The 23,739-nt window shown below is 39.2% G+C and overlaps 2 protein-coding genes across 2 annotated transcripts; both read right to left on the bottom strand.

Moving 5' to 3' along the window:
* Nucleotides 1-227: 227 nt before the first annotated feature.
* Nucleotides 228-6,821, bottom strand: LOC117383636 (G1/S-specific cyclin-E2-like). The gene is made up of 11 exons (XM_055228010.1): nucleotides 6,788-6,821; nucleotides 5,988-6,069; nucleotides 5,459-5,512; nucleotides 4,511-4,656; nucleotides 2,758-2,893; nucleotides 1,799-1,945; nucleotides 1,501-1,596; nucleotides 1,088-1,222; nucleotides 702-813; nucleotides 418-575; nucleotides 228-302 (listed from the first exon to the last, which is right to left on the bottom strand). Exons 1-11 carry the CDS (start codon nucleotides 6,799-6,801, stop codon nucleotides 228-230), a joined length of 1,155 nt encoding a protein of 384 aa, XP_055083985.1. The 5' UTR covers nucleotides 6,802-6,821.
* Nucleotides 6,822-9,765: 2,944 nt separating this feature from the next.
* On the bottom strand, nucleotides 9,766-23,731 carry tp53inp1 (tumor protein p53 inducible nuclear protein 1). The gene is made up of 5 exons (XM_033980780.2): nucleotides 23,481-23,731; nucleotides 19,576-19,693; nucleotides 19,166-19,352; nucleotides 15,879-16,350; nucleotides 9,766-14,922 (listed from the first exon to the last, which is right to left on the bottom strand). The coding sequence occupies exons 3-5, from the start codon at nucleotides 19,275-19,277 to the stop codon at nucleotides 14,730-14,732; spliced, it is 777 nt and encodes a 258-aa protein (XP_033836671.1). The 5' UTR covers nucleotides 19,278-19,352; nucleotides 19,576-19,693; nucleotides 23,481-23,731; the 3' UTR covers nucleotides 9,766-14,729.
* Nucleotides 23,732-23,739: the final 8 nt, after the last annotated feature.

The raw sequence follows: 23,739 nt of genomic DNA, 5'->3' as shown, positions 1-23,739 counted from the left end.
TTTTGGTCACATGAAATTAAAATAAAAGTTAGACTAGAATAATTAGTCTGAGTTTTAGTGTTAACCAAAACTTCAGTCTTCCCAAAGTGGTTTTCCTGCTCTGAGATCAGTCGTTTAGGTGTGTTCCTGTCTGTGATTGGCTCAGTGGAATGATTCTTCTTTTCTGATTGGCTCGTTTGAATGAGCTCTTCAAGGATTGGCTGGTTTCTCTGCGCTGTTCGGAGGCGTTAACGTGGACTCGCTGAGAGGAAGAGGAAGAGGGAGCCGTCAAAACTGTCCAACTGTCGCTCCTGCGCTTTTCTCTGATAGAAAGAAGACAAGAAAATACATTAGATTTGAAATAGACCCCGTCCTCTGCCCCTCTGACCCCGTCCTCGCATATTCTCTGTCCCACCTCTGAACCAAACACTGACTCACCAGTAGATCCAGGTAGGCCACGTGTGTCTGGATGTTGTGCCTGTCTTCGGGCTTCACTTTGACGAAGGATTTGAGCTGAGGAGGGGGCTCGGACCTGAGTGTTTCCATAAATGGAGTCATCCATCGCGCGCAGGGGGACACAGTCTCCCACGACAGGCCTGAGGAGAGAGGAGCGGGTGAGACAAAAAGCACAGTACATTTGGGATTGTCCCCTCACACACACCCACACACACACACACACACACATTTGAGTCTGGTGTGAGGTTAGAACATGTGGGACTGACCTGAGACTCTGTGCACCACGTCGAAGGAGGAGAAGTGACCGAACGCTGCAGCCGCCAGAACAGAGTACGAGAAATCCAGAGCTCCAATGTCCATGAGGCACAGGTCTAACAGCTGAGGTGGAAATAGACATAAAACATTTGAATATTTATGAGCGAAAGAGCCAAAATGTCTTAGGCAAAGGTCTAAAAGCTCAGGGAGAAACAGTTTAACAGCTGAGAGAGGAAATGGATTGAGTCAATTGTTGTGAATCCATGTACTCTGATAATGTATTTCACTGATAAAGAATAAATCAACGTTAAAATTGTTATTTCAAAAACATAACAGCCAAGTTGTTTATGTTATGTTGTTTATGCAGCACAGTGAGTGAATTCTGGAGGTTATTTACCTGCGTGATCTGGATGTATGTTTCTTGTTTAAACTGTGGTACGAGGAAGTTCTCTGCGTCGCTCTGAGCCTCGACCTGACAGTAGAGCTTCAGCCACGAGATCGGAGTCTCCGGACACAGGTTCCACTCCAAAGCCTGAAAACACACACAGGGGAAGTGTGAAACATGAGCCAGATCAGAACCAACACACTAAGCCCTCTAGACTCTCAGACGAGTAAAATATAAAACAATCATTATATTCAGTCATTTGAGGCAACTAAACAGACTTCTACTTTCAGCGCCCTGAGCATGCACATGGATCACTCTGTGCTTTTAGCCAGGATTCATAAAACCACATATTGTATTAAAGGTATGTAAACCTTTTGTGGCTGCTACAGTACATGACATTGACGTAAAGCGACAGTGGAACTAACCTTGAGGATGTGCAGTTCTGTTTTCTGAATGTCCCACGTGTCGCAGGCTCCGTCTGTGACATAAGCAAACTCGAAGATCTTTGGAGGGTAAATCTCCTGGAGAAATATGGACCAGAAAAATGATCAGACTGATGCAAGAAGGAATTTCAGTTCAGAATAACTAACAATGTGCTGTGATAAAGTGTCTAGATGACTCGATGAGTGAGATCAGGCTCAATCAATAGAACTTCACGGACTACACAAGAACTAAACCAGGTCCAACCCTGGTCTAAACCCGCTCCAGTGTCCGCAGACCTACCTCTATCTTGGCTGCGATGAACAGGGCGGTGATGCCAATAAGTTGGAGATAATCTTTGTTCATGTCGTCTTGAGTCAACATGAAACGGTCGAAGAAGTCCTGAGCCAAATAGGCCGTTTGTCTGTGCAGACTGTACACCTCACTCACCTGGAGATAAGAGAACGCACACTATAAGACATTATGACCTCACTCAGAAACACATTTAAACAGATCATTTATTTTCTGAGTTTACTGAGTTAAAAATGCATGCATTTCCCACTCACTCTTTTAATCAAAACTGAAACATTCTGTTGATTCATAAAAATGTTTCTACAGCCAAGTAAATACAATGAGACAGGATTTACTCCAAATACTCCTTAACCCTTTGAAACATTTTGCTGTATGTAGAAAAGGTTCAAATTACGATTTCTTCCAAGATAATAGGTCAAATATGACAAATCAACCATTTCACACAAGTAGCACCAGCTCTACCAGGGTTATTTCAGGTCTAATCGAGGGCTAAACCAGGTCTAAAAGTGGACTACATCATTTGGACTGCAGTTCTAAACAAGAAATGAGCCAGAGGAGGACAGGAAAGTGGATAAAATAAACTCTAAATGAGACAAACCCACAAACTCTGCGAAGAGCTGCCTGTACCTCCTAAAGGAGCTGTGCCACACTTTGAGAAACACTGGTCTAAATACAACAAGTTCTGCATCTGTTCTACTCTTTTTACCTTTATACAACTATTCAATCTTTGTCTATGTGTATTATACTTTTTGTTGTAGTATTGTAATCTACAACCAAGTAAATAGTATCAGTAAATCCTACTTAGAAATATTGAAGAAGACAAACCCAACTTTCTCCTGTGTCTCAACTTTAGCCAGGTCTACTCTCTTTTACCCTTTATATATTTATTTAATCTTATATATTTATATTTTATCTTAAATGAGTTATGTCCGAGTATTGTATCGTTTTACCTCGAAGAGCCAGTCGAGCAGAATGGCTCTCATCTTGGGCTGCACTTTGGGATGTTTCTGGAGGTAACTCTTGTCGTGGATGTACTTAAGCTCCTTGTTCAACATTTTGATCCAAACGTCGTCACAACTCGCCCAGCTGCAAAGGGAAATAAAAATATTATTAAACTGTAGTGTTACTATGTTTAAGTATTAAACAATGAGGTAAAATATGCGACTTTCTTTCCATGGAAACGTTTGTGGGGATGCAAGCCCGCTCACAGTAGGTTCTTCAGTGCAATAAACAACCAAAATGAAAGTCCATTTCTTGGCTGAAGGGTTTTCACTCCTCCTTTTTGTCCAGTTGACAGATTAAAGTTCATAATTAAAGAAAATATTCTAAACTAATCCAAGAATACCATGCATTTCTGGACATTTTTGCAGCCCTAACACGCACAATTTATGAGATTTACATTACAAAAAAAGAGTCAAATGTTACCGTTTTGTTTTTTGCATTTTTATGTTCAGTTCAAGTTTTCTTAGTCTCGTGATGAAAGAGGTTGGCAAACATACGGCTGCAGTAATTCTTCTCTCGCCAATGACGTTTACAGTAAGACCAGGAGAGGGGAGGGGGAGGGAGAGAGAGTGGAGGGGGCTGAGCCAACGCCAACTGATAATGAAAGTGAATGGGGCACTTATGGCTCTTTCTAATGCTAATCGTCCTAAGCACTGAGCCCCCGAACGCATCAGGGAATAAATTATGCAAAACTCATAAGAGATAAAAACAGGACCAACAGGAGGAAAGCAGCTGCTGGGGCCATGAGACAAAACAGTTATAAAAGTTAAAATTAGCTTTGGTTCATGAGCGAATCTGACTGAAGATGTGACGGGTTTATATTACGCCAGATGCCCTACCAGACACGGATCCATATGTTTACCAGGAACCACACCCCAGAAGCAGGGATTTAAACAGAGACGGACCAGTTCATTTAATGTGTAAATTTGGACGCATTTACTGTGGGAATGAGAAATACAGACTAGTGTTGTCACGATACTAAACTTTCAAGCTCGATTTCGATACTAAAGGAAGAGACTCGATCCTCAGTACTAATTCTGATACAATAATGATAGTAAAAAATACTCTTTCTTAATAATGTGATTTTCCCTCAGTGGTCCAGGTAAGTTCCACAGTGATCCATGGGCGTATACTTGTTTTGATTCTAGTTTTAGTATCGATTAGCATCCGAGTTTTGATACTTTTCCCAACCCTACCTCCCAGTGGGCACCGGTCGGACCACACCTCAGACGTCTAGCACCCTACGGTCTAAACCACTGAGGCTTTGAACAGAGACAGACTAAAGGCAGACAGACCCATTCATTTAACGTGTGAATTCAGGCAGATTTAGTTTCACAATGACAAACGCAGACGCAAATGCTTTATGTCAATTATTTAAATGTGTAAAAGTATTTGATTTGTTCAAATAAGCATTATTTATCAAGAGTGGAAAAAAAAGGTTTCATCTTAGTTGTGGGATCAGTGAAGTCTTCAGTTGTAGTAGCAGCAGTACTTTACCTTAGCTGTGGTATAGGCAATGGCTGGATTATGAACAGGTTTTTGTTAGACGAGGAGTAGTAATGGCAGAAATAGTAGTATCTTAGCTGTGGTATAGGTGACAGCTGAATTATGAACAGGGTTTTTAGTAGAGTAGTAGCAGTAGAGGTAGAGGAGTGTGGTAGAGGAGTATTGTAGTAGTAGTAGTAGTAGTAGTAGTAGTACCTTAGCTGTGGTATAGGCGATGGCTGTATGAACAGGTTTTTAAAAGTGAACTGTCTGAAGCTTTTGGGGTCACTTGGCTCCAGTTCTTTATGAGGCGTCTCGATGAGGACACAGGGACTAGTGCCCTCTTCTGACCTCCAACACTTCTGCAACAAAAAACAAAACAAAACTGTAAACTATCATCTCATTATTTGAATATATTCTTTTTTTATAGTCTCCGTAAAAACACATTACCGAATCTGACTTTTAAGATACAATTCTAACTACATTTTTCAATAGTTTAAAATGTTGTATATTGTCCATGTAGGACCTAGGTGAGACCACTATGGAATCTACCTGGACACTGAGGGATTACACAGATATAATACAAAAGAAAGTACACTCTTTATTTGAATAATTCTGATACCATGACGATAATAGTGTTTGAAATTTTAGCGCCATGACAAATATTATCTCATAGCAAAGAAAAATACATTGATAATGAAGAGTTTAAATTGCTATAGAACGAATGTAGGGATTTAACAATGAACTGAGGACATCTAGTGTACAGATGGAGGTAGTGCAGCTAAGCCGTATTTGAGGTCACTGTGTCAATGTGAGGAGAACCTTTGTGCTCTGTTACTGCTGGGTTTCAGATGGCATTCTACGGTCCAATCATATTCAACGCAGATGGGGGCAGCTAAAATATCACATGCAGATTTGGGTTGTAATACAGTGAGTTCTTGGGTCTAGTCACTAAAAGAAACAATCAGGTTCAACAAATTTAGCATCGATGGGGGGGACATGATCCAACAAACTAAAGCTCATCATGTCTCTTATATTTGTCATTTTTGTTTGGTGAAGGTAACTCACCAGAGAAAAAAGGTTAGAGTCCCCTGTATGTAGTAGTGTGTTAACTGTTATCAACTTTCTGCATATCTTCAACTTTATTTTGAAGTTTGAACTAACCTGGATTTCATAGCTTTGTTTCTTGGAGGCAGGCTGCAGTTTCTTCTTAAGAGGCTAAACAAAAGAAAACATATTACAAACTAATTTTAAAACATCATCAATTCCACAACTAAAGTTAGAAAAAGCATAGTTAAACACTGACCAGTATTGCAACATGTTAAAAGTAGGATTCTGTGTAGATAAACATAATAAACAATTCCAGTCCATATTTCAGTCTTGTCTCAAAGTAATTCAAGAATCCCATGCATTTCAGAACGTGTTTATAAAGGCTAAACAACAGGGTTAGCAACTTTTACACAGAATAAGACCCCACTGAGACACAGGGAGGGCATCTGACAGAACATCTGCAGTATCCTTTGTGATTTGATAATTGCGTCAACTCAAATCGCAATATATTGTGCAGTTTTAAAAGAGGGAACCTACCCAGATAAAAAGAACAATGCTAACCACTCTGCCACCACATAAGGCTTGAAACTGAACCTCAAATGATGCTAATAACAGATACGACAATAAGAGAACAGGGTCTCACCTCAGATTTCCTCTTTTTCAGCTGTGGTTGCACTGTGGGCTCTGGCGTATTGGAGTCTCTCACCTGCAGAGTGAGGCGGCCGCTGTAAAAACAATACAACTTTTATTAAAACAAGTAACATGACAGAAATAAACCAGATGTGACCTCAGCGTTTGTACAAGAAAAATGTACAGTTAAACTTGTGTTAATATGGAATAACTCGTAAGACATTATATTATCTAGGTTGCCATGTGAAGAATGCATATAGAAAAGACTACGGCTGTCAAAATCATATGCTAGTCGATACTAAAACTTGTTACTCATTTGAGCAGGTATCAATACTAAAAAAAAGCCTCATTGACAGGACAGAAATGAACCTTTCCTGAGTGTCTTTAGAATGATCGTGAGGTTATCAGAACAAGTGTAAGACGCATAGACTAGTACACACCATGGACCATTATGAGGGATTACACGGATATAAGGCCACATGTGGAATAGAACATTAAAAAGTACTCCCATTTAAAGTTGAAAAACACATTCTATTGTGTAGATAAAGAGTGTGTTTTTTGTAAATATCATTGTGGTATCAGAATCCGTACAGAGTATCAAGTTTATTCCTCACTATCGAAATCAAGCATCGTGAAAACACTAGAAACGACTTGATTACAATTACAAAAGACAAAATAGTGTAGCCTAGTTAAAAATAGACCCCAAACGTTGTTAAATTTATGGCAAAAGCAGACATCTTAGAACCAACAAAATAGTCAGATAAACTTCTGCATACAATCTGTGTAATGCACCAGTCATTTTTGTGGACATACCTGCGTCGAGACATGATGTAGGCTTGGGTTATTGCTTCACTGAAAAGACAAAAGGAGAAAATCTTAGTATTAAAGAAACAAATAGATCCATAAACAGAGGCATCAGAAACCAGTAAGACTAGATACCTGCAGTGTAATAAGTTTGGGAGCCATTTTGAGAAGTATAACTCCACAATCTGCTCTAAGTGACTCATGATACGAGAATAAAACTGCGAATTAATAGACTCATATTTGTATTTGAAAACATACCAAGGCTCTACAAGAGTATTTAGGGTGTAATATAGGTGTAAATAAACTTATAAGGCTTGAATGGACGTGACAGCCCTGCACAAGCCTGATCAGATAATGTTAATAAAAAGGGGTAATATTGTAATTTATAAAGTGTTGATGGTAATGTAGTTATGACACGGTAATAGAGCAGGGATAGAGCTTTCAGAATTGGTAAACATCGGTTAAATTAGTTGTAACCGAGATGTAAATAAAAAAAGGCTAAATTAGCAAGAACTGAAGCTAAGTTTGAAAAGGGAGCCAAAAAGGTGGGGGCAGTTTTACCGCTCTCAAATATAGACAAAATACTCAAAAATGCACCGATTAACCTCACATTTTCAAGGATATACTCGTAATTAAACGTTTCAAGATTAAGATTGTGTTCTTAAAACTTGACACATGTGTGAAAAAATTACTTTTATTGAGATTGGAAACTCAAAGACGCGCCATTTCACTAAGCGCCAGAGCGGGAGGAACTCAGCCCAGCCTGCTCCACTCCAAGCCGGGAAACCGTGCACAAATGGACCGCTTAAATCTGTCCGTATCACCGCGATTACACGTTTAACTGAAGGTTTTAAACGCTTGAGGATCGTATATTTGCGTTATGGCGTTTTTGGAGCTAAAAAGAGCCCCAAAAAGCGGAAAAACAGCGAAGCTAAAGCAGATAAGAGATGCTACTGTCCTAGCCGCTAAAAGCCCGGTCAGAGCTAACTAGGTCAACAATAACTGGTCCTCACAAAAAGACAAGATGATAAACGACTTTATCCAATTTATACCACATAAACGAGATTATTAACACGTCTGAAGTGAATATATACACCAAATATATGCAACAGATCGTAGTTTAAAGCAGAAAACCTGCAAAGTACAGAGTTTAGAGGATTTTGCTGTGTTGGAAAACTAAAATTGCAACTTTAGACCAAAATACAAGCTCAGAATGGGTCAAAACAACACGATCTACCTTTGATGACCCTTACAACTAAATAAAAGCTAAAATAAGACATGTATTTTGCAGTACATTAGCTGAATTTGAGTTATAAGTGTGCACACATTGTCATTGTCTAGTCCTGATTGAGACCTGGTTTAGTCCTGGTCTTAAACTGGTTTGGTTTTAGTTACATGGTACATTTAGTCCTGGTTAGTTTTATATTTAAGATTCCCTCCATTTAGGTTACATGCAAATTAAGCCATGGATTATAATGTCTAAAGGTACTGAAAAGGAAACAGAAACTTGCACAAAGCCCAAAGTGTTCAGTCCTGGTTTAGTTCTCGTTTAGTCCTGGTATAGTCCGGTATTTGAGATCTTCTAGTCCTGGTTTAGTCTTGATTTAGTCCTGGTTTGCTGTTGTAGCCTGCAGGTTCCCTCCAAGCATTACAAACTGTACCATTTACATTTACTCCAAAGCACAATGAAATCTCTTTAAACTGCGCTAAAACGTCTCGACAAAGGAAGCTCCCTGCGTCAAACCCGCATTAACTGAACACAATGCGCTTGTAGACAATGCAAAAGTGTTAAAACAAGTGTTAAAAGTGCAGAGCAGCTCTTACCGTGGCGGTGCAGAATGAATGAGTGATCAGCTGTGGCGCCAATCCTTATATCAACCCGCGGGAGCTCACACACTGCGCATGCGCCTTCCTGGTCTCACACGAACGCGCTAAAATCTTCAAATCTCTGGCGCTTTTCCCGCACTTTAACAACCACCACGGACAAATACAAACCTAACTATTCTCCAGACGAGTTTCGAAAGCAGTACGTCTGATACAAAAGGTGTTTTAGCTAGTTTTGTCCGAGCGTTCGTGCATTTTAAGCCGACGCAGCGTTTGTGGATGTTTGCACGAAATGGCGGCCGTGCGTAACTCCCGGTTAAACTCAAACAGTGCGTAAAGCTTTGATGAATCAGATGGGATCCAGAAATACGATGATAATCTCGTATTTTTGGGTTTATTTGTGGTTTTTTTGGCGGATTCGTGAGCGCTTCCGTGTGCGGGGAGGAGACGTGATGACGTACAGCCAATCAGAGCGCGTCGAGGAGAAGTCGCGTGGCCCCGGCGCAGAATGTCAACACAAGAGTCACGTGGTGTGTGCGATCAGCTGATGTGTCAAAACGACCAGAGACAAGAGGAGAGCAGGTTTATGGAGGAATTAGGCCATTTTAAACTGATAAATTATAGTTTAATGTTAGATAAACAATGAAATATATATATATATATATATATATATATATATATATATATATATATATATATATATATATATATTAGTTATAGTAGTCTTACTTGAGTAATATAGTGTACAATGCAACAGTACTCTTACTCGAGTAAAAGTTATGTTCCTCTTCCCACTGTGAGTAAGTCTACAAGTGACTTGAGCTTTATGTTGACAATATGAAATTATTTCAACTTTTGTGTTTCTTGCAGCTCCTTCAGAAATGATTTGGTTTGTCTGTTTGAAAATACCACATTTTTTCATTATTTAATATTTTGTCCTTCAAATTATGAATCAGATGTTATGTGCAGTTACTTTTTAAATTACTCTTATTGAGAAGTAGTTTTCACAAATATGTTTGTACTCTAACTTCAGTTAGGACCACTACTTTGTACTTCTATCTGAGTAATATTATTTATAAGTAATGTTACTCTTACTGAAGTACATTTTTTTGGCTACCTCACCACCTCTGTGAGAGCTATCTAAAAGAGACAAAAGCAGAGAATTGTGCATTTTATCATTTATTTTGCTCTAATATTGAGATCACAGATTAACAGTCCAAAACATGACCCTTAAAGATGCTCCTCAGAACTACATCCATCACACAGATAAAACATAAACATGAGAATACAGAGTTAAAAACCCTACAGTCTTTTTACTTAGTCTTTTTTTGGCAAAGTGCTGAGTATTATTACAGGTAAACTACACAAAAACACAACGTGAGATTTTCAGAAATGCCACAAATCTCCACACGTTTGTCCAAATAATATAAAGTTCCTGCTACATTTGACTGTGGTTATAGAAAACATGGGCTATGCTGGTTCAGACGACACAGTGGTGCATAGTTACCGAGTCCGATCGAAACAAAGACATTTCAAGTTCTTCATTGATGCATTGTCCAAAACCTGGAAGGCACGTGATCCACAAAGTTTCAAGGCATTTTAAAATCAGAATAAAAACACAAAAATAATGTTCAAATCCCTGTGAAGTGACGATATCGGAAAACAAGCTCCCTTCTGTCAAAATATAACGATGAGCGATGATTGCAGATACATAAGCTTAAAACACACTTGCGTATTCATATGTACAGTGAAACAAAGCTAATGCTAACGAGCTACATTTGTTAGTATAAAGTTCAATGTTTATGCTACAGAATTTGAAGGCAAATCTGGAAATACGTCACCAAAAATTACAAGAAAAAGTGAATCTAAGTATTGACTTTTTAAAGAGGAAGTATTTTACGTCTGTGGGGTATTCACTCTAACACAAAACATATTTAGATCACCATGTTACATTTTATTGTTTTGAAAATGCTATATTCACCCAAAACAACGCATTAACATGTTTTCTAAGTTTCAGCAAAGGTTTCAGAGTTCCCTCTCCCTTTGCTCTCCATGCTAAGTCACTCCCCCTTCAGAGCGCCATCACATCACAATCAGCTGCATCCCACAAATAAAACTACTGCACATCGCATTAGGTTTGTCAAGTTGCTGTGTACAGTTTTGATGAGTGAACAATGTTATAACATGGTAGAAAAAACAATATAAATAATAATAATACTACATTATTTTGCATAATACCCACTCTTTACAATAATGTATTTTATTGTGTGATCATTGCTAGTCTAGTCTATTCTTAGTAATCGCTGCAAACGTTGATGTATTAAAATACTGAGAGTAAAAAGTGATTTAACTATTTTTGTCCTAAAAAATATGTAAATGTTGTAAAATATTTAAATTAACTAGTTAGTTTTTCCTGTTTTTTATGTTATATGGTTAATCTAGAGCTAATAACAGTTATAGCAAGAGAGCCATATATACATTCTGAATCTGTAAAGAACTTTGTCCTTGTTTAGACCTGGTTTAGACTGAACCCAGATTTAAATTGTTTTAAGTAGTATTTACGAAAAGATGCACTGGATCTGTTCAATAAAACAGCATGTGCCAATAGGCTTCATTAGCAATTGGATAGTACATGTTTTGAGTTATTGAGCGCTCCTTGTGTAAAGTGCATATGCCAGGCTAGAATATTATTTTCAGTAAAACATAGTTAACATTGTAGGTTTGACAAAAAATATTGCCTAGTTTATAATTTTAGTTCCTGTTTGGACATGGGCAGCAGATGTGACATAAGCAGAAGGTAACTCAATAACTGTAATTTAGTGCCTATAATGTAAACAAGGCCCAAAACTGACTAAATTACACAATATTAATGATTAGACTAATAAAAATAACAACAAAAAAAACTTGAGATTGTTAAATTAGTTTTAAAACTGTGAGAGAAACACTTCTTTGTTTGTGAACTGTTCCTGGATTCTGTTTTATAACTCACAGCTACTTTATACTTTTGTACTTTTCTTTTCCATTTCCACAGTTTGTCACTTAACTGATGTAAAAAAAAAAAAAAAAAAATAGCAGAGGTACTATCCCACTAAACCAAGTCTTTTACAAAAACATGAAAACCTGCCATATGCACTTTTCAACCCACACAAGATGAAGAATCCCAATAAGAACCATTTTAAAAAGCCTCCTCTTCAAATGACATGACATTTTGGTGACATAACTCCCAGGTTTCCCCGTTGCTTCCACAGTATTCAACTTTAGAATCGTTAGTCCATCAGTTTCAAAGCACAAAAGCCAAGAACAATCAAATATTAATATAACAAAATTATGGATGCACCGATCCAGCTTTTTCAGTTCTGATATTGATACTTTAACTTTAAGTATCTGCTGACACCCGAGATCAACCGATACCAGTGTAGGGACGGAAAATAGCACTTGCTTCCTTAAAACACAGATGACTTATTACACAAGAGGTCCAACTGTGTTATTTAACTGTTATTTATCCTTCTCATCAGACTGAACAGACTCATATGAATAAAAGTTCAAACATTATGAGACGTTCTGGACCAAAATCAGCCTGGAAATAATATTACATCCAATGAAAGCCCAACCAGCATACGGGTTTAACCAATATCATGGAACTGACTCAGCTAATTTTTTCAGTATTGCTGCCGATATTCAATACCAGTATCGGTATCGGTGCATCCCTAAACAAAATACAATAAAAGTGAAAAAAGTTAAGTTTGCTGCTACTTTTTTGGTTTATAAATATGTTTAAACAAATGTAACTAAAGCAGAAATACATAATCTTAACAAATACACAATGTTAAACTAAACAAAAAAGTCCGCTATAGAATTCTTGTTATAAAAAGTTGTTAAAACGTTTACGGGTTCCGAGCAAATCTGCAATTCCTAAAGTTAGTGATTGGTTATGACCCTGAGAAGTGGACTGCAGATTTCTCAAACAAAACAAAAAAAACATTACAAATTTCAACATTTTTTTCGTAATTTTTGCCCAAACAATCGTCTATACAACAACCATGCAACAGGCTAACATCACAACACACACAGCTTCATCCTGATATGTTTTTGTCTTTTAAAAAAATATTTTGGAAGTTTTTTTTTTTTTTACACATATTTTTCTATACGTTTGAAAGCTACCGTTAAAACAAGGCAAAGTTTAGTGATATTTAACCTAGTACTTTTTTTGTTATTTCTAATTTTTTTTTTTTTTAGTTTTTCAAAAAAATATCGTGAAAAGTACTGAATTTATCAAGTCAGAGGCAGGTTCAGCCTTTAAACCGGACAGATTTAAAATGAGTTGGTTTTAAGACCGGAAATTAAAAGAGAAACCGTATCTAGATGCAAAGTTTTGGATTGTGACTTTAGTTGAAGAGACAGGAGGCCATTTTGAAATAAAAAACAAACAAACAAACAAAAAAAAAACCACACACAAGGATTCAAAATGGCGGCTTGATGATCATATGCTATGCTAACTTGTAACTACTAAGCAGCGAAAAGACCCACTAACCTAAAACTATCCCCTAGTTTTATTAATTGCACTTTGCTTAACAAATGTAAAAATGCAATTAACATCTCTCCAAAGTCACCGAATCCTACATTTCCCATAATGCAACTTTCCAAAACCATAGACAGTCATCCATTTTGAAAACTCGACACATTTCTTTGATTATTAAGACATGGTTTGAATGTGTTGTTTCCAAATCTGAACCGTTTTTGCAAAGCACTCTGGGTAATGTAGTCTCGATATAACAAAACCATCACGTGCATTGTCTTTAGGTTATTTCTCCTTTAAACATCAGCCCAAAATGACTCAAAAATGTCCTGTAATTGGCTTTAGAACCTGCCTCGGAGTAAAGTGACCTACAGCGATGATTCTACACAAAACGGCGGCCGTGAAAAAGTTCTAGACAAGAAAGATTGAACACTTAACAGTCAAAATAACTATGAACAGGCCGAGAAGAAGGCGGCCATTTTGTTTAACCCCTCGACAAAGCAAGGCTGAAAATGGTGGAAAATAAATTGAGATTAAATCATCCAAAATGTTGAAAACATCCAGCAACATTTGAGAGTAGATTTGTCGTATGGCTCTGGTAAGGCTCTGGTGAAGTGTGACGGATCTAGCGTTGATTTAAAATGATTCAGTCTGGTGGTTTTTACAGTCAGGGGAAAGTATTTGTTTAGTGCAATTAGAGGTTATGGACGTCAGGTGTTTGGAGGAGCTGACAGGTGAAGACAGGCGCAGAGTCCCAGAGGCTAAACAACTGACCACCGAGATTACGAATGGAGATGGACTTGTGCATCTTGTTGTCCACTTGTAAATTCAATTATATTGGTTTATGATGGGTTTTGAAATTTGTGATAAAATAAAAAACACATATTACATAAAACTGACTTTGTTATGACGTTGTCCCCTCATTAAAAACATACTTGTAGTTGTAGTTTAGTTTCAGTTTTTCACTTTCAAGTCGTCAAGTCTCAAAAATGCTCTGTTCACATTTTGCCAGGATTGTTGTGTCACAGATAAACTATCACCGGACTCATTCTGCTGTCAACTCGTGTTCACAACAAATCTATGGCATAGCATGACTCTAGTAGCATAGCATAATAACTTCAATAGACAGCACTGATAGCTCCAACATCTAAATGCCTCATTGGAAACTGATGTGAAGTGTTATTTTCCAAATGCAGACATTATTTTAAATCAGAAAATGTGAAATACTGATCCCAAAGTGACTAAACGCATGTGTAAATCTACAAGAATGCATCATATGTGTTCTTTAAATGAATAAAATGGTAAGCTGATGTCATGATCCAAAAAAAAATGCAAGCTTTAGCGATCAAGTTTTGTTGCAGTGAGGAGGATGTAGAAGTTGATAGATCAGAATTCCTCTTTAAACATCATTTATTAAAATAACTGGGAGTATTGAGGGACCCGTGAGGTATTGCTAAAAAACTCAAACGTGTATGGATGGCGTCTAAAACCGCTTTAGGCATGTTTTGGATGAGGGGACAACATAATAACATGCTAGAAAGCTCCAAATAGTTGATTTAGATTAATAGCCCTCTTTAAAATATGACGTTATATGCCGTGGTTCAGTGGTGGTCAGAAGTTGAACTGGCGGTGGGTGGGCTGGTGCAGTTGCGGGGCGGCAGTCTTCGGGGGGCGCTGTGGGTTGAGGCGTCGCAGGGTGTTTTTGGAAAGAGAGTGAGGGGGGCGGGGCTGCAGAGGGTCAACTCGCCCCGAGACGGAGGGGGGGAGAGAGGATGAGACCGGGCGACGCTGGATACACTCAGGCCTGAGAGAGACAGAGAGGAGAGCATTTAATACTCTGATCAAGTATAAAAACTGCAATAAAACAAGTCTTTGACACTAACAAAACCTGGAGTTGTAAAAAAAACCACAATGGGTCCTAAGGGAAAAGTATTCAGATGCCACTAGTCTTAAAATAACTAAGAACAACAATGGTTCTATAGTACACAAAATTGACTCTTGTGAGCTTTCAGCCGTTATAATGCTGTTACCTCATCCCAAATATACCAGAGTTGTGTTTTGTTTCATTTGCACAAGATGGACTAACCTTTTATTATTAATCTGTTTACAGCTCCAAAGCTCAAAATGCTCTGTTCCACCTTGTGATGTCACGAAGCACTAGTTTTAAAGTTAGCAGCTATCTCTTACCTTTAGTTCAGTAGAAATGAGCAATTCCAGCGCTGAAATTACTGAAATGATTCTAGTGAAGGTGTATGGAGTTTAAAAACTACATTCAAAAAATATATATAAATATGCAAGGTTTGTGTGTTAAATGTGAGAATGAAACAAAACACAACTCTAGATATGTTTTTGATGAGGAAGCATTATAACAGATCAGAAAATAGGGTCTTTAACTTGACACTATTGGTGGCAGATTGGCTCAAGGCAGCTGTGGCTACAATAGTAAATTAATGCGACAGTGAATCAGTAATGCAAAGTAAAGCATCTTTGAGTGTCCAAAACAGCGCTATATGAATCCAATGCATTAAAAATATGTTTAAATAACCAAATTTCAGTTACACAGACCATTCAAAATGACTCTGAATTAAAAAGACATGACAAGCACAAAATCTGCTTTAGCTGCATCTTAGCGCTGTGAATCAGTAACATGAGTATCTGGTCAAATGTTTTGCGCCAGATGCCCTTCCTGAAAGCCAAGCGTGGAGAATGTGTCTTGCTCAGCGACACCATGGAGCTCAACAGTGACAAACTCCCTCTCACCTGTGTCTGGCGTCCATCGAGCGTCGCTTCTCCTTCTTACTTCCTGGTTTGCCTCCGTTGCCTTGGGCCTTCTGCAGGTGCGTCTGTGGGCGGGGCCTGTTGCCATGCTGGGGGCGGGGCTTGCTGTTGCCGTGCAGAGGCAGCAGGTACACGGACATGGAAGGGTGTTCGATGAGTAGGTTCTCCAAAGGGCTGGGCTCCAGAGGCAGAGGCTGAGCTCGGGTGAAGCAGGCGGGCGGAGTGACGAACCACGACTCCTCCAGAGAACCAGGCTCCAGGCGCAGGAAGTCCGAGTCCAAGTCCGAGTCCCGGTCCGGATCTGGGGCTGCGGCGTCCAGCTCGTCGGGCTCCGTCATGGTAGAGTTTAGGGAGGTGAGGGAGGGGCAGCGAACCATAGGGGGCGCTGTGGGGGAGGGCAGTATCACTAGGTCCTCTTCATCAGCGCACACAGAGGAGCCGGAGCACGCGTCAGCTGAGAGACACAAGAGAGAGGGTAAGGATCACTTATAATATTTAGACAAGGAAAATGTGTGCAATACAATAACCCAGGCATACTTTTGTGTACTAAAAACAGAAAATGTGTAGAGACAACTCATTAATGTCAAGCTAATGTTAAAGCTTTTATGGTGGAGGGCCTGTCTCTTGTTTGTTTTAATGGCTCAAAAATACCTTGGATAACACGTATTCTTACTGTAAGCATGTCCCCACAGATCAGATAAATAATGTTGTAATGTGTTGACTTTTTGTGTGAATTTCATCGCTGTAAAACTAATTCAACCAAGCAGCCAGCAGGGGGCACTCTGTCATGCAAAAGGAACATCTCCCTGAACGTCTTCCTCTTATTGCTGGCACAACATTTATTAAAATATAAATTATAAATATTCCTGGAGTTGTGTTTAGTTTCCTCAGGAGGACACTACAGTAGAACAGGGTTAAAGCCTCACTGTGTAACATTTCATCGGATTAAAACAGGGTTTAAGCTCCACTGCACTTTCATCGCACTACAGTAAATAAACAGCAGGTCAGATACAACATGTTGAATTGTGAGTTTATTGAGGACTTGCCCTGGAACGACAGAGTGCAAACCAGGCCACGAAAGGATAAAGGCTCACACCTGCTGTTACTGCGATCAATCCAGGTGAAAGAGGGAAGAGGGAAGAAGAGAAGAGAGAGAACAGGAAAGAGGAGAGGAAGAAAGATGAGAAGAAAGAGAGAGGAAGAAACGAGCAGAGAGTGAGAAGAAATTAAAGGTGTGGAGGAGAGGAGAAGATGGAGGGGGAGAATGAGAGACAGGAGGGAGAGTGAGGGAAGGGGGAGAAGAAGAGAGAGAGAGAGAGAATGCAGCCTGCCCACATTGGACGCCTTGCAATTTGGCAACAGATCCCTAGTCTCTATGTGCAACCACAGGTGCAACCCAGATCAAAATCAAAGTCTAACCCAGGTCCAGACCAGGTCTAAACCAGGTCTAACCCAGGTCTAGATCAGGACTGACCCGGGTCTAAGACAGGTCTAAATCAGGACTGATTTACAGTGGTGTGTAACAGGAGAGGATCCAGTCGCGTCAAGACCAAGTTCAATCGCGTCAAGACCAAGTTCAATCCGGGGACAAACCGGTTCAAGTTCCAAAGACAGAATTCAATACTGGTCTGGTCCTGGTTTCATCTCAGTTTAGTCCTGATATTGACCTGATTTGGTCCTGGTGTGGTCCTAGTTTAGTCCCAGTTTTAACATGATGAGTGAGCTAGACTGAACCTAACCTGTCGGACCAAGTTCTGAACTCAAGAAAGGTCCAGGACTAAACTGAGATGAGACTAAACTAGCATTATCCACACACAATGTTTTGGATATGTTTTGTATAAATGAATGTATGTATGTATGATTCTGATACCACAATGATAATAATAAAAAAACAACCTCTTTCTATAGACAATATACTGTGTGCACAAGATATTCAGGAAAGGTTCATTTCTGTCCTGTAAATGGGACTTTTTTGGTATTGATACCTTCTCTAATGAGCATCGATTAATATCTGATTTTGGAGGCTTTTGGCAACCCTGCATCAGACAAAGCTGCTGCTGTGATGCTGAGGGATATAAATACTTGTGATGATTTCTTATTTTAGCGTTGTTTTAGTCCCGCCTCCTGCACTTGAGCCCGTGTTTACATCTGAGAGGAGCGGACCACAGCGGGTGGAGTCCCCAAGGTCCTAAAGCAGGCTCGGTTTAATATGAGACCAGACACCTTATACAGACTGATGGCATTTATGAGTCTACTATTTTAGCTCCGCCACAACTGTTGGGATATGGCAACTATATCAATAAGTAAGGCAGGGCAATATGACAAATTACAGTAAACAATGATCACAGATATTTTAAAAATGTGAAAAACAGAACTACTACATTTGAAACTGTTTGCAGTGGTCCAAAGTTATTCCTCACTTAACTTTGGGATGTTGAGCATTCACCCCGATGTAAGCGCAGATTTTTGATGGAAGAACTGGCATGCTAAGCACGCACTTCTTGATATTTGATAAAATGCCTTTATAATTGACCTAAAGAGCAGCTTATACAATATATCTGCTCTGGAACAAATGTATTTTGACCAAATGCATGGGACAAAATCATGTACAGAACTCCAAAAATAGTCCCATTTCCTCCATTCTGGCTGAATGTCTAGTGAGTGAAAATGAAGTACACTCAAAATTTCCCACAATGCACCTTGAAGTAGTGTCCAATGATGGTCAATTGGCCGGTCAATATAAACCACAATGCATTGCAAGTGACGTAAAAACAACAGCAAACAGCAAAAGGTCTTTAACTGGACACAACACGACTGAATGAAGCAGATAGAAGCTCTGGTTTGTCTCACTGTTGATCCTGATTATGATCATGATTAAAACACTCTTAAATAAACCGTTATGATGTAAAGTTGCTAGCGTTAGCATTAACTTTAGCTCAAGCTGTTAAAAGTGAAATCCAGCTAGACATAAACTTGTATGATTATTAGTACTCCATAAAGACTTGTACCAGTCCAATCTGATCATTATTTATGACACAAATCCAGTTTTATCAGAGTTATATAGATATTTTTCACCCAGACGCCACATGACCCGACTGTCGTGAGCTGAGTGTCTGAATCGCTCTGTGAATGAGCCTCTCAAGAGTCTGACAAAGAGTGAACGAGGGGTTAGGGGCAGAGCCTGTGATTGTTTTTTCTCCTGTAACATATCGTATGCACTGGGTCAAGTGAGAATCACACCCTCAACCTTCACTGCATTATTGACTCACTCAGGTAGTTGACGAGGATCCAGTCTTCCTCCTCTTCCTCGGACTGGGCTCCATCAGGCCTCAGGTCACTGGTGTCAGCCCCAAACAGAGCGCTGGTGAACCGCTGGAACATCCTGGTCCTTTGGAGGGGGCGGGGACAGAGCCGGGAGGGGTGGAGTCAGAGCCGAAGGGGGCGGGACAACAGGAGCTGAGGAGCACAGAGGAAGTATTGGTAACTGCTAACACGTAACATATTTAGATCACCATGTTACCTTTTATTGTTTTGAAAATGCTATATTCACCAAAAACATTATTATTATTACCATGATGTTTAATAATAGATGTAACTGAATAGAAAAGGCAACACACTTCAATTTAATTTCACTCCAAGAGGTAAATGAAAAAACGTTCTTTGAGTAAATGTAACTCACCTTTGGTCATGAGCTGCAAGAAGACAGCACCGTATAAGGATGTGAGGGGGCGGGGCTAAAGTGCATCAGAGCCAATCAGACGCTCAGATTCAGCGGCAGTGCAAAAAGGATACGGGAGCTATGGAGGGACAAAAACAGGGAAACATGTTTGAGTTAAAAGTATCACAAGACACAAGTACAAAATGTTTAAGTAAACTACAGGCACTTAAAGAAGAGGTGGGACGATATGTGTTCTGATAAGGTATAAATATCCTGGTAGGAGTTTTGCACAAAAAGTGAATGGACCAAATGCAGGAATATCACTTTATACCATGGTTTAGAAGTTTGAAATACAAGTTTCTGGTCTGTCTATCGATCAGATCTTTAGATGATACACATTATTCTAATTTTGCTTAACTCCCAAATAGCTTTTTCAGTTTGGTTTTGTAGACAATAAGCCTACATCTCTTCAAACTAAAGCAAGACGAAACCGAAATTAATTCATGATTAAACCAGGGTTAAAATGAGACAAAACTAGGGATTACCCAAGATTAAACCAGTACTAAAGAAGGACTAAACTGGGACTAAACCAGGGCTAAATCAGGACTAAACCAAGGCTAATCCAAGACTAAACTAGTGCTACACCAGAACTAAACCAAGGCTAAACCAAGATTAAAGCACTTAATAGCTGAGGGCACAATACTGTTAACTGCTATCTCATGATCTGCCACTAGATGGGGTAAAGCCTTAACCACAAACATTTATTACATTTCAAACTTTAGTGCTAGAACCTTTATTTGTGTTTTGCCTGAGTTCTTTTCCTCCGACTCCCTCTGTCCTTTTGCCCTCTGACCCAAACTGGGGTTATTTTTCTAATCTGTTTGTTTATGAACCTAATGCACGGCACTGGCAGCTGGTTAAATATAAACCCGCAGATGACATAAGAGTCAAAACCAGGACTAAAACTGGACTGAGCCAAGACTAGTACTGGTCCAATACTGAGCCAGGGCTGAATGATTTGGAAAAAAATATCTAATTGGGATTTTACTGGCAAACTTTGGGGTTAGATTGTGATTTATGCCAGTCTTGTGCCTTTGTGATTTGCAAACTGAGTCCAGTCAAATTGTGAATTTGATTGTGTTAATCTTACAGCCGTACTCTGAGCCAAAACTATAAGTAGACCAAAAAATGGAGCAGGACTACATTCAGACCTGATTATGTCACCATAACAGCCACAGCCCTCAGAGACAGGCACTTTAAGGTCGGGTTGAAAAGGTGAATAACAGGAGGAACAGTTTTTATTTTGTTAAGTGGGTGTGGGTTATTATGGTCCAATTATTGTTCTGCCAAGTTATTATTAGAGGTTACAAGTGTAATGATGCATATGACTTTTGTCTATGGTGATATAACAAAGATGATGGTTCAGTCCCAGCTCAAACCAGAGAATAGTAATACTGTTTTTGTGGTTGTGTCCTTAGGCAAGACACGTCACCCACTTTGTTTAATGTGAATGTGGCGTGTGAGGGAACGTTGGCGGTGGAGGTGGGAGAGGTTGATGTCACAGATTATGGACTTTTCAGAGCTTTTAACCATGTCATAGTTATTTCCTTCTCACTGACCCTCTTCACACTGTATTTGAAGTGATTCGTGTATCTTTGAGCAATCTTTAATCACTTATTTTCAATTTTTTTGTGATTTAAAATGTGCAATTTATAACATAATCCATACGTGTCATAGGTTATTACTATAGAGCACACACAAGTCAGGTTTAAAAACATTTCTGCAAACATTTTATTGTATCTGTGCCCTTTGCTGAGTCTTGGTTTAGTCCAGTGTAATACAGTGAGTTCAGTCTTTCGTAAAATCCTTCCTATTTTTGATACGATCTATAAAACTGACAGCAGCCCCAGTAGCAGCAGCACATGTAATGGTACAGACTGTTGGCTGAGGTGAGGTTAAAGTTCCTGAGGAGGATAAAGACCCAACAGCTGTTTGCGTGTCAAGTGCACTCGGGTAAACCAGGTCACAGCTTAGCCCCACTATAATACACACCCATTATAACACTACTATAGCACTGTGCCCCATACGCTCCCATGATAATACACTACAGCCTTATACCGCCCAATTTATAATCATTAAAAGATCATATATCACACAAAATTGACTCTTCTGAGCTTTAACAACATTACAATATATAGCAGAAAATAGCATAATATGGGCCCTTTAAATAACAGCAATATACCGCCATTAAAAAACTGTTCTATCATACTCAATCAGACAACAAAGTAAAGTGAGAAAGATAAAATCAAAGTTTGCAAATGCACAAATGCACTCACCGCCTGTTTAAAGCCACAGCACATAAATGAACCTTTCCTCAATAGCTTTAGAATGAACCTACCAGGACGACTGAGGGATTGCACAGATATAAAGCCACATGGGAATAGAAAACAAAGTACTACCATTTAACTTTGAATCAGGACTGAGTTATCAAGTCTTTAGTGTGGAAATCGAGTTTGACATTTTAGGATTGTGTTAACAGAACAACATTATGCTGTTCTTGTATTGCCTTCCTCCACTGAGTTCAGAGCAAATATTCTGACACTTAAACACAACATTTGCTGATGTTTGACAAAAGTAAACACAGAGTTACATAAAAGTCTGTTTACTTGGACTACTGCTGCTGCTACTAACTGCTTCTGTCCAGGTCTAAGGATTAAAAAAAACAACAAAAAAAACAACCATAAATATCACATAAATAGACCAGTAAATGTAAAAATAAACAAGCTATAATTATACAGCTGTTTTTTTTCCCTTCTCAACACAAATTTAGCTGTAAAACTACGCCGCCTAGTGTCAGTGCGCAGTACATCTTTGTTACGTAAACATCTAAACCTGATCTGATAATAACTACTGCATTTAAAACTGCCATGCACTAAATTAAACTTACATAACACATCAAGAGAATCCACCAATACTTCAAAAGTTAAACTCGATAGCAGAACATGATTAAAAAAAACTCACCCACGTTTTTGAAATATTTGGCAACAATTACTCAATTTAGTAGAATGCAATGTAATTACAACACCAGACACGATCCTTTATAAAATCTCAGGGTTATATAATGCATTCGGCGTTGTGTTTTTAAGCTTAAATTACATGTTAAACCGATATAACGTGACACAAAACATTCAAAACAGCGCTACAGCCAACTTCTCCCAAAGAAGGAAACAGTCCAGTGTAATTCGACGCTGATGGACACTTGGCTGTTTAACTTTACTGAATATTTTCCAAAATTTGCATGAATACAGCGCAGTTTTTCCCAATGCATTTGCCTTTTTGTTGCATTCTAATAAAATATGGTCATATATTCAAAGCAAGAACGACAAAAAACATGGGGAAAATGCATGCATTCTTCAACTTTCTGCAAAAAATTGTGTAAATTTAACCCGAATGTGCAAAATGCTCGAGCACTAAAATGAACAAATGCGAGGCCTGATGAATCTGGAGTAAATGTGCAGTGAAAAACAAAATGTAGGCCAAATCTTCAAGTCAAAACACATAAAAATAAAGAGGGATGGACAAGTGACAAAACCATACGAATATTAAACGCGATTTGACTAATAAAATCACAAATTTGTCAAAGATTTAAAAGAGTTTTGGTGAGGTTTCGGGACAAAGATCTGGCGTCGTAGTGAAGCCGCTTTTGACGGTGGAGGGAGGCGCCTGGCTGACAGAATAAAGCCGATTAAAACACTCGAATTTCGGCACAAAAACACAAAAAACGCGGGTGGATTTCGCGTCTTTTTAATAGGACAAAACACATTCGAGCATAAATCATGTAGTTTGAGGGAGGATGGTGGTGTTTTGTCGGAGGAAATGATCGGGAACAGTGTGTTAAACCCGATGAACAAAGAGCCGAGTCTCACCTGCGAAGAGGCCGAGAGCAGAGCGAAGCGAGCCGGAGCCAGGCGCAGTTCCCCCGGGCTGAGGTAGAGCGGAGCCTCGGTGGTGCTGAGAGAGACTGGGTGAAAAGGCGGTGTTGTTTCTGCTGGTGTCGTTGTTGTTGTTGGTGCTGGTGGTGCTTGTCTTCGGAGGACTCGCAGTCTCGTTCGGCCTCCTCGCTCCTCGGCTCCGCTTTTTGCACAGCCTTTGTTGCTGTTGTTGTTGTTGTTGTGGTGGAGCATT

The sequence above is a fragment of the Periophthalmus magnuspinnatus genome, chromosome 16 (genome assembly GCF_009829125.3).
Source record: "Periophthalmus magnuspinnatus isolate fPerMag1 chromosome 16, fPerMag1.2.pri, whole genome shotgun sequence".
In the NCBI taxonomy this organism is placed as follows: Eukaryota; Metazoa; Chordata; class Actinopteri; order Gobiiformes; family Gobiidae; genus Periophthalmus; species Periophthalmus magnuspinnatus.
Note: the sequence above shows the minus strand (reverse complement) of the source record. Positions and strands in the feature narration are given on the sequence as shown.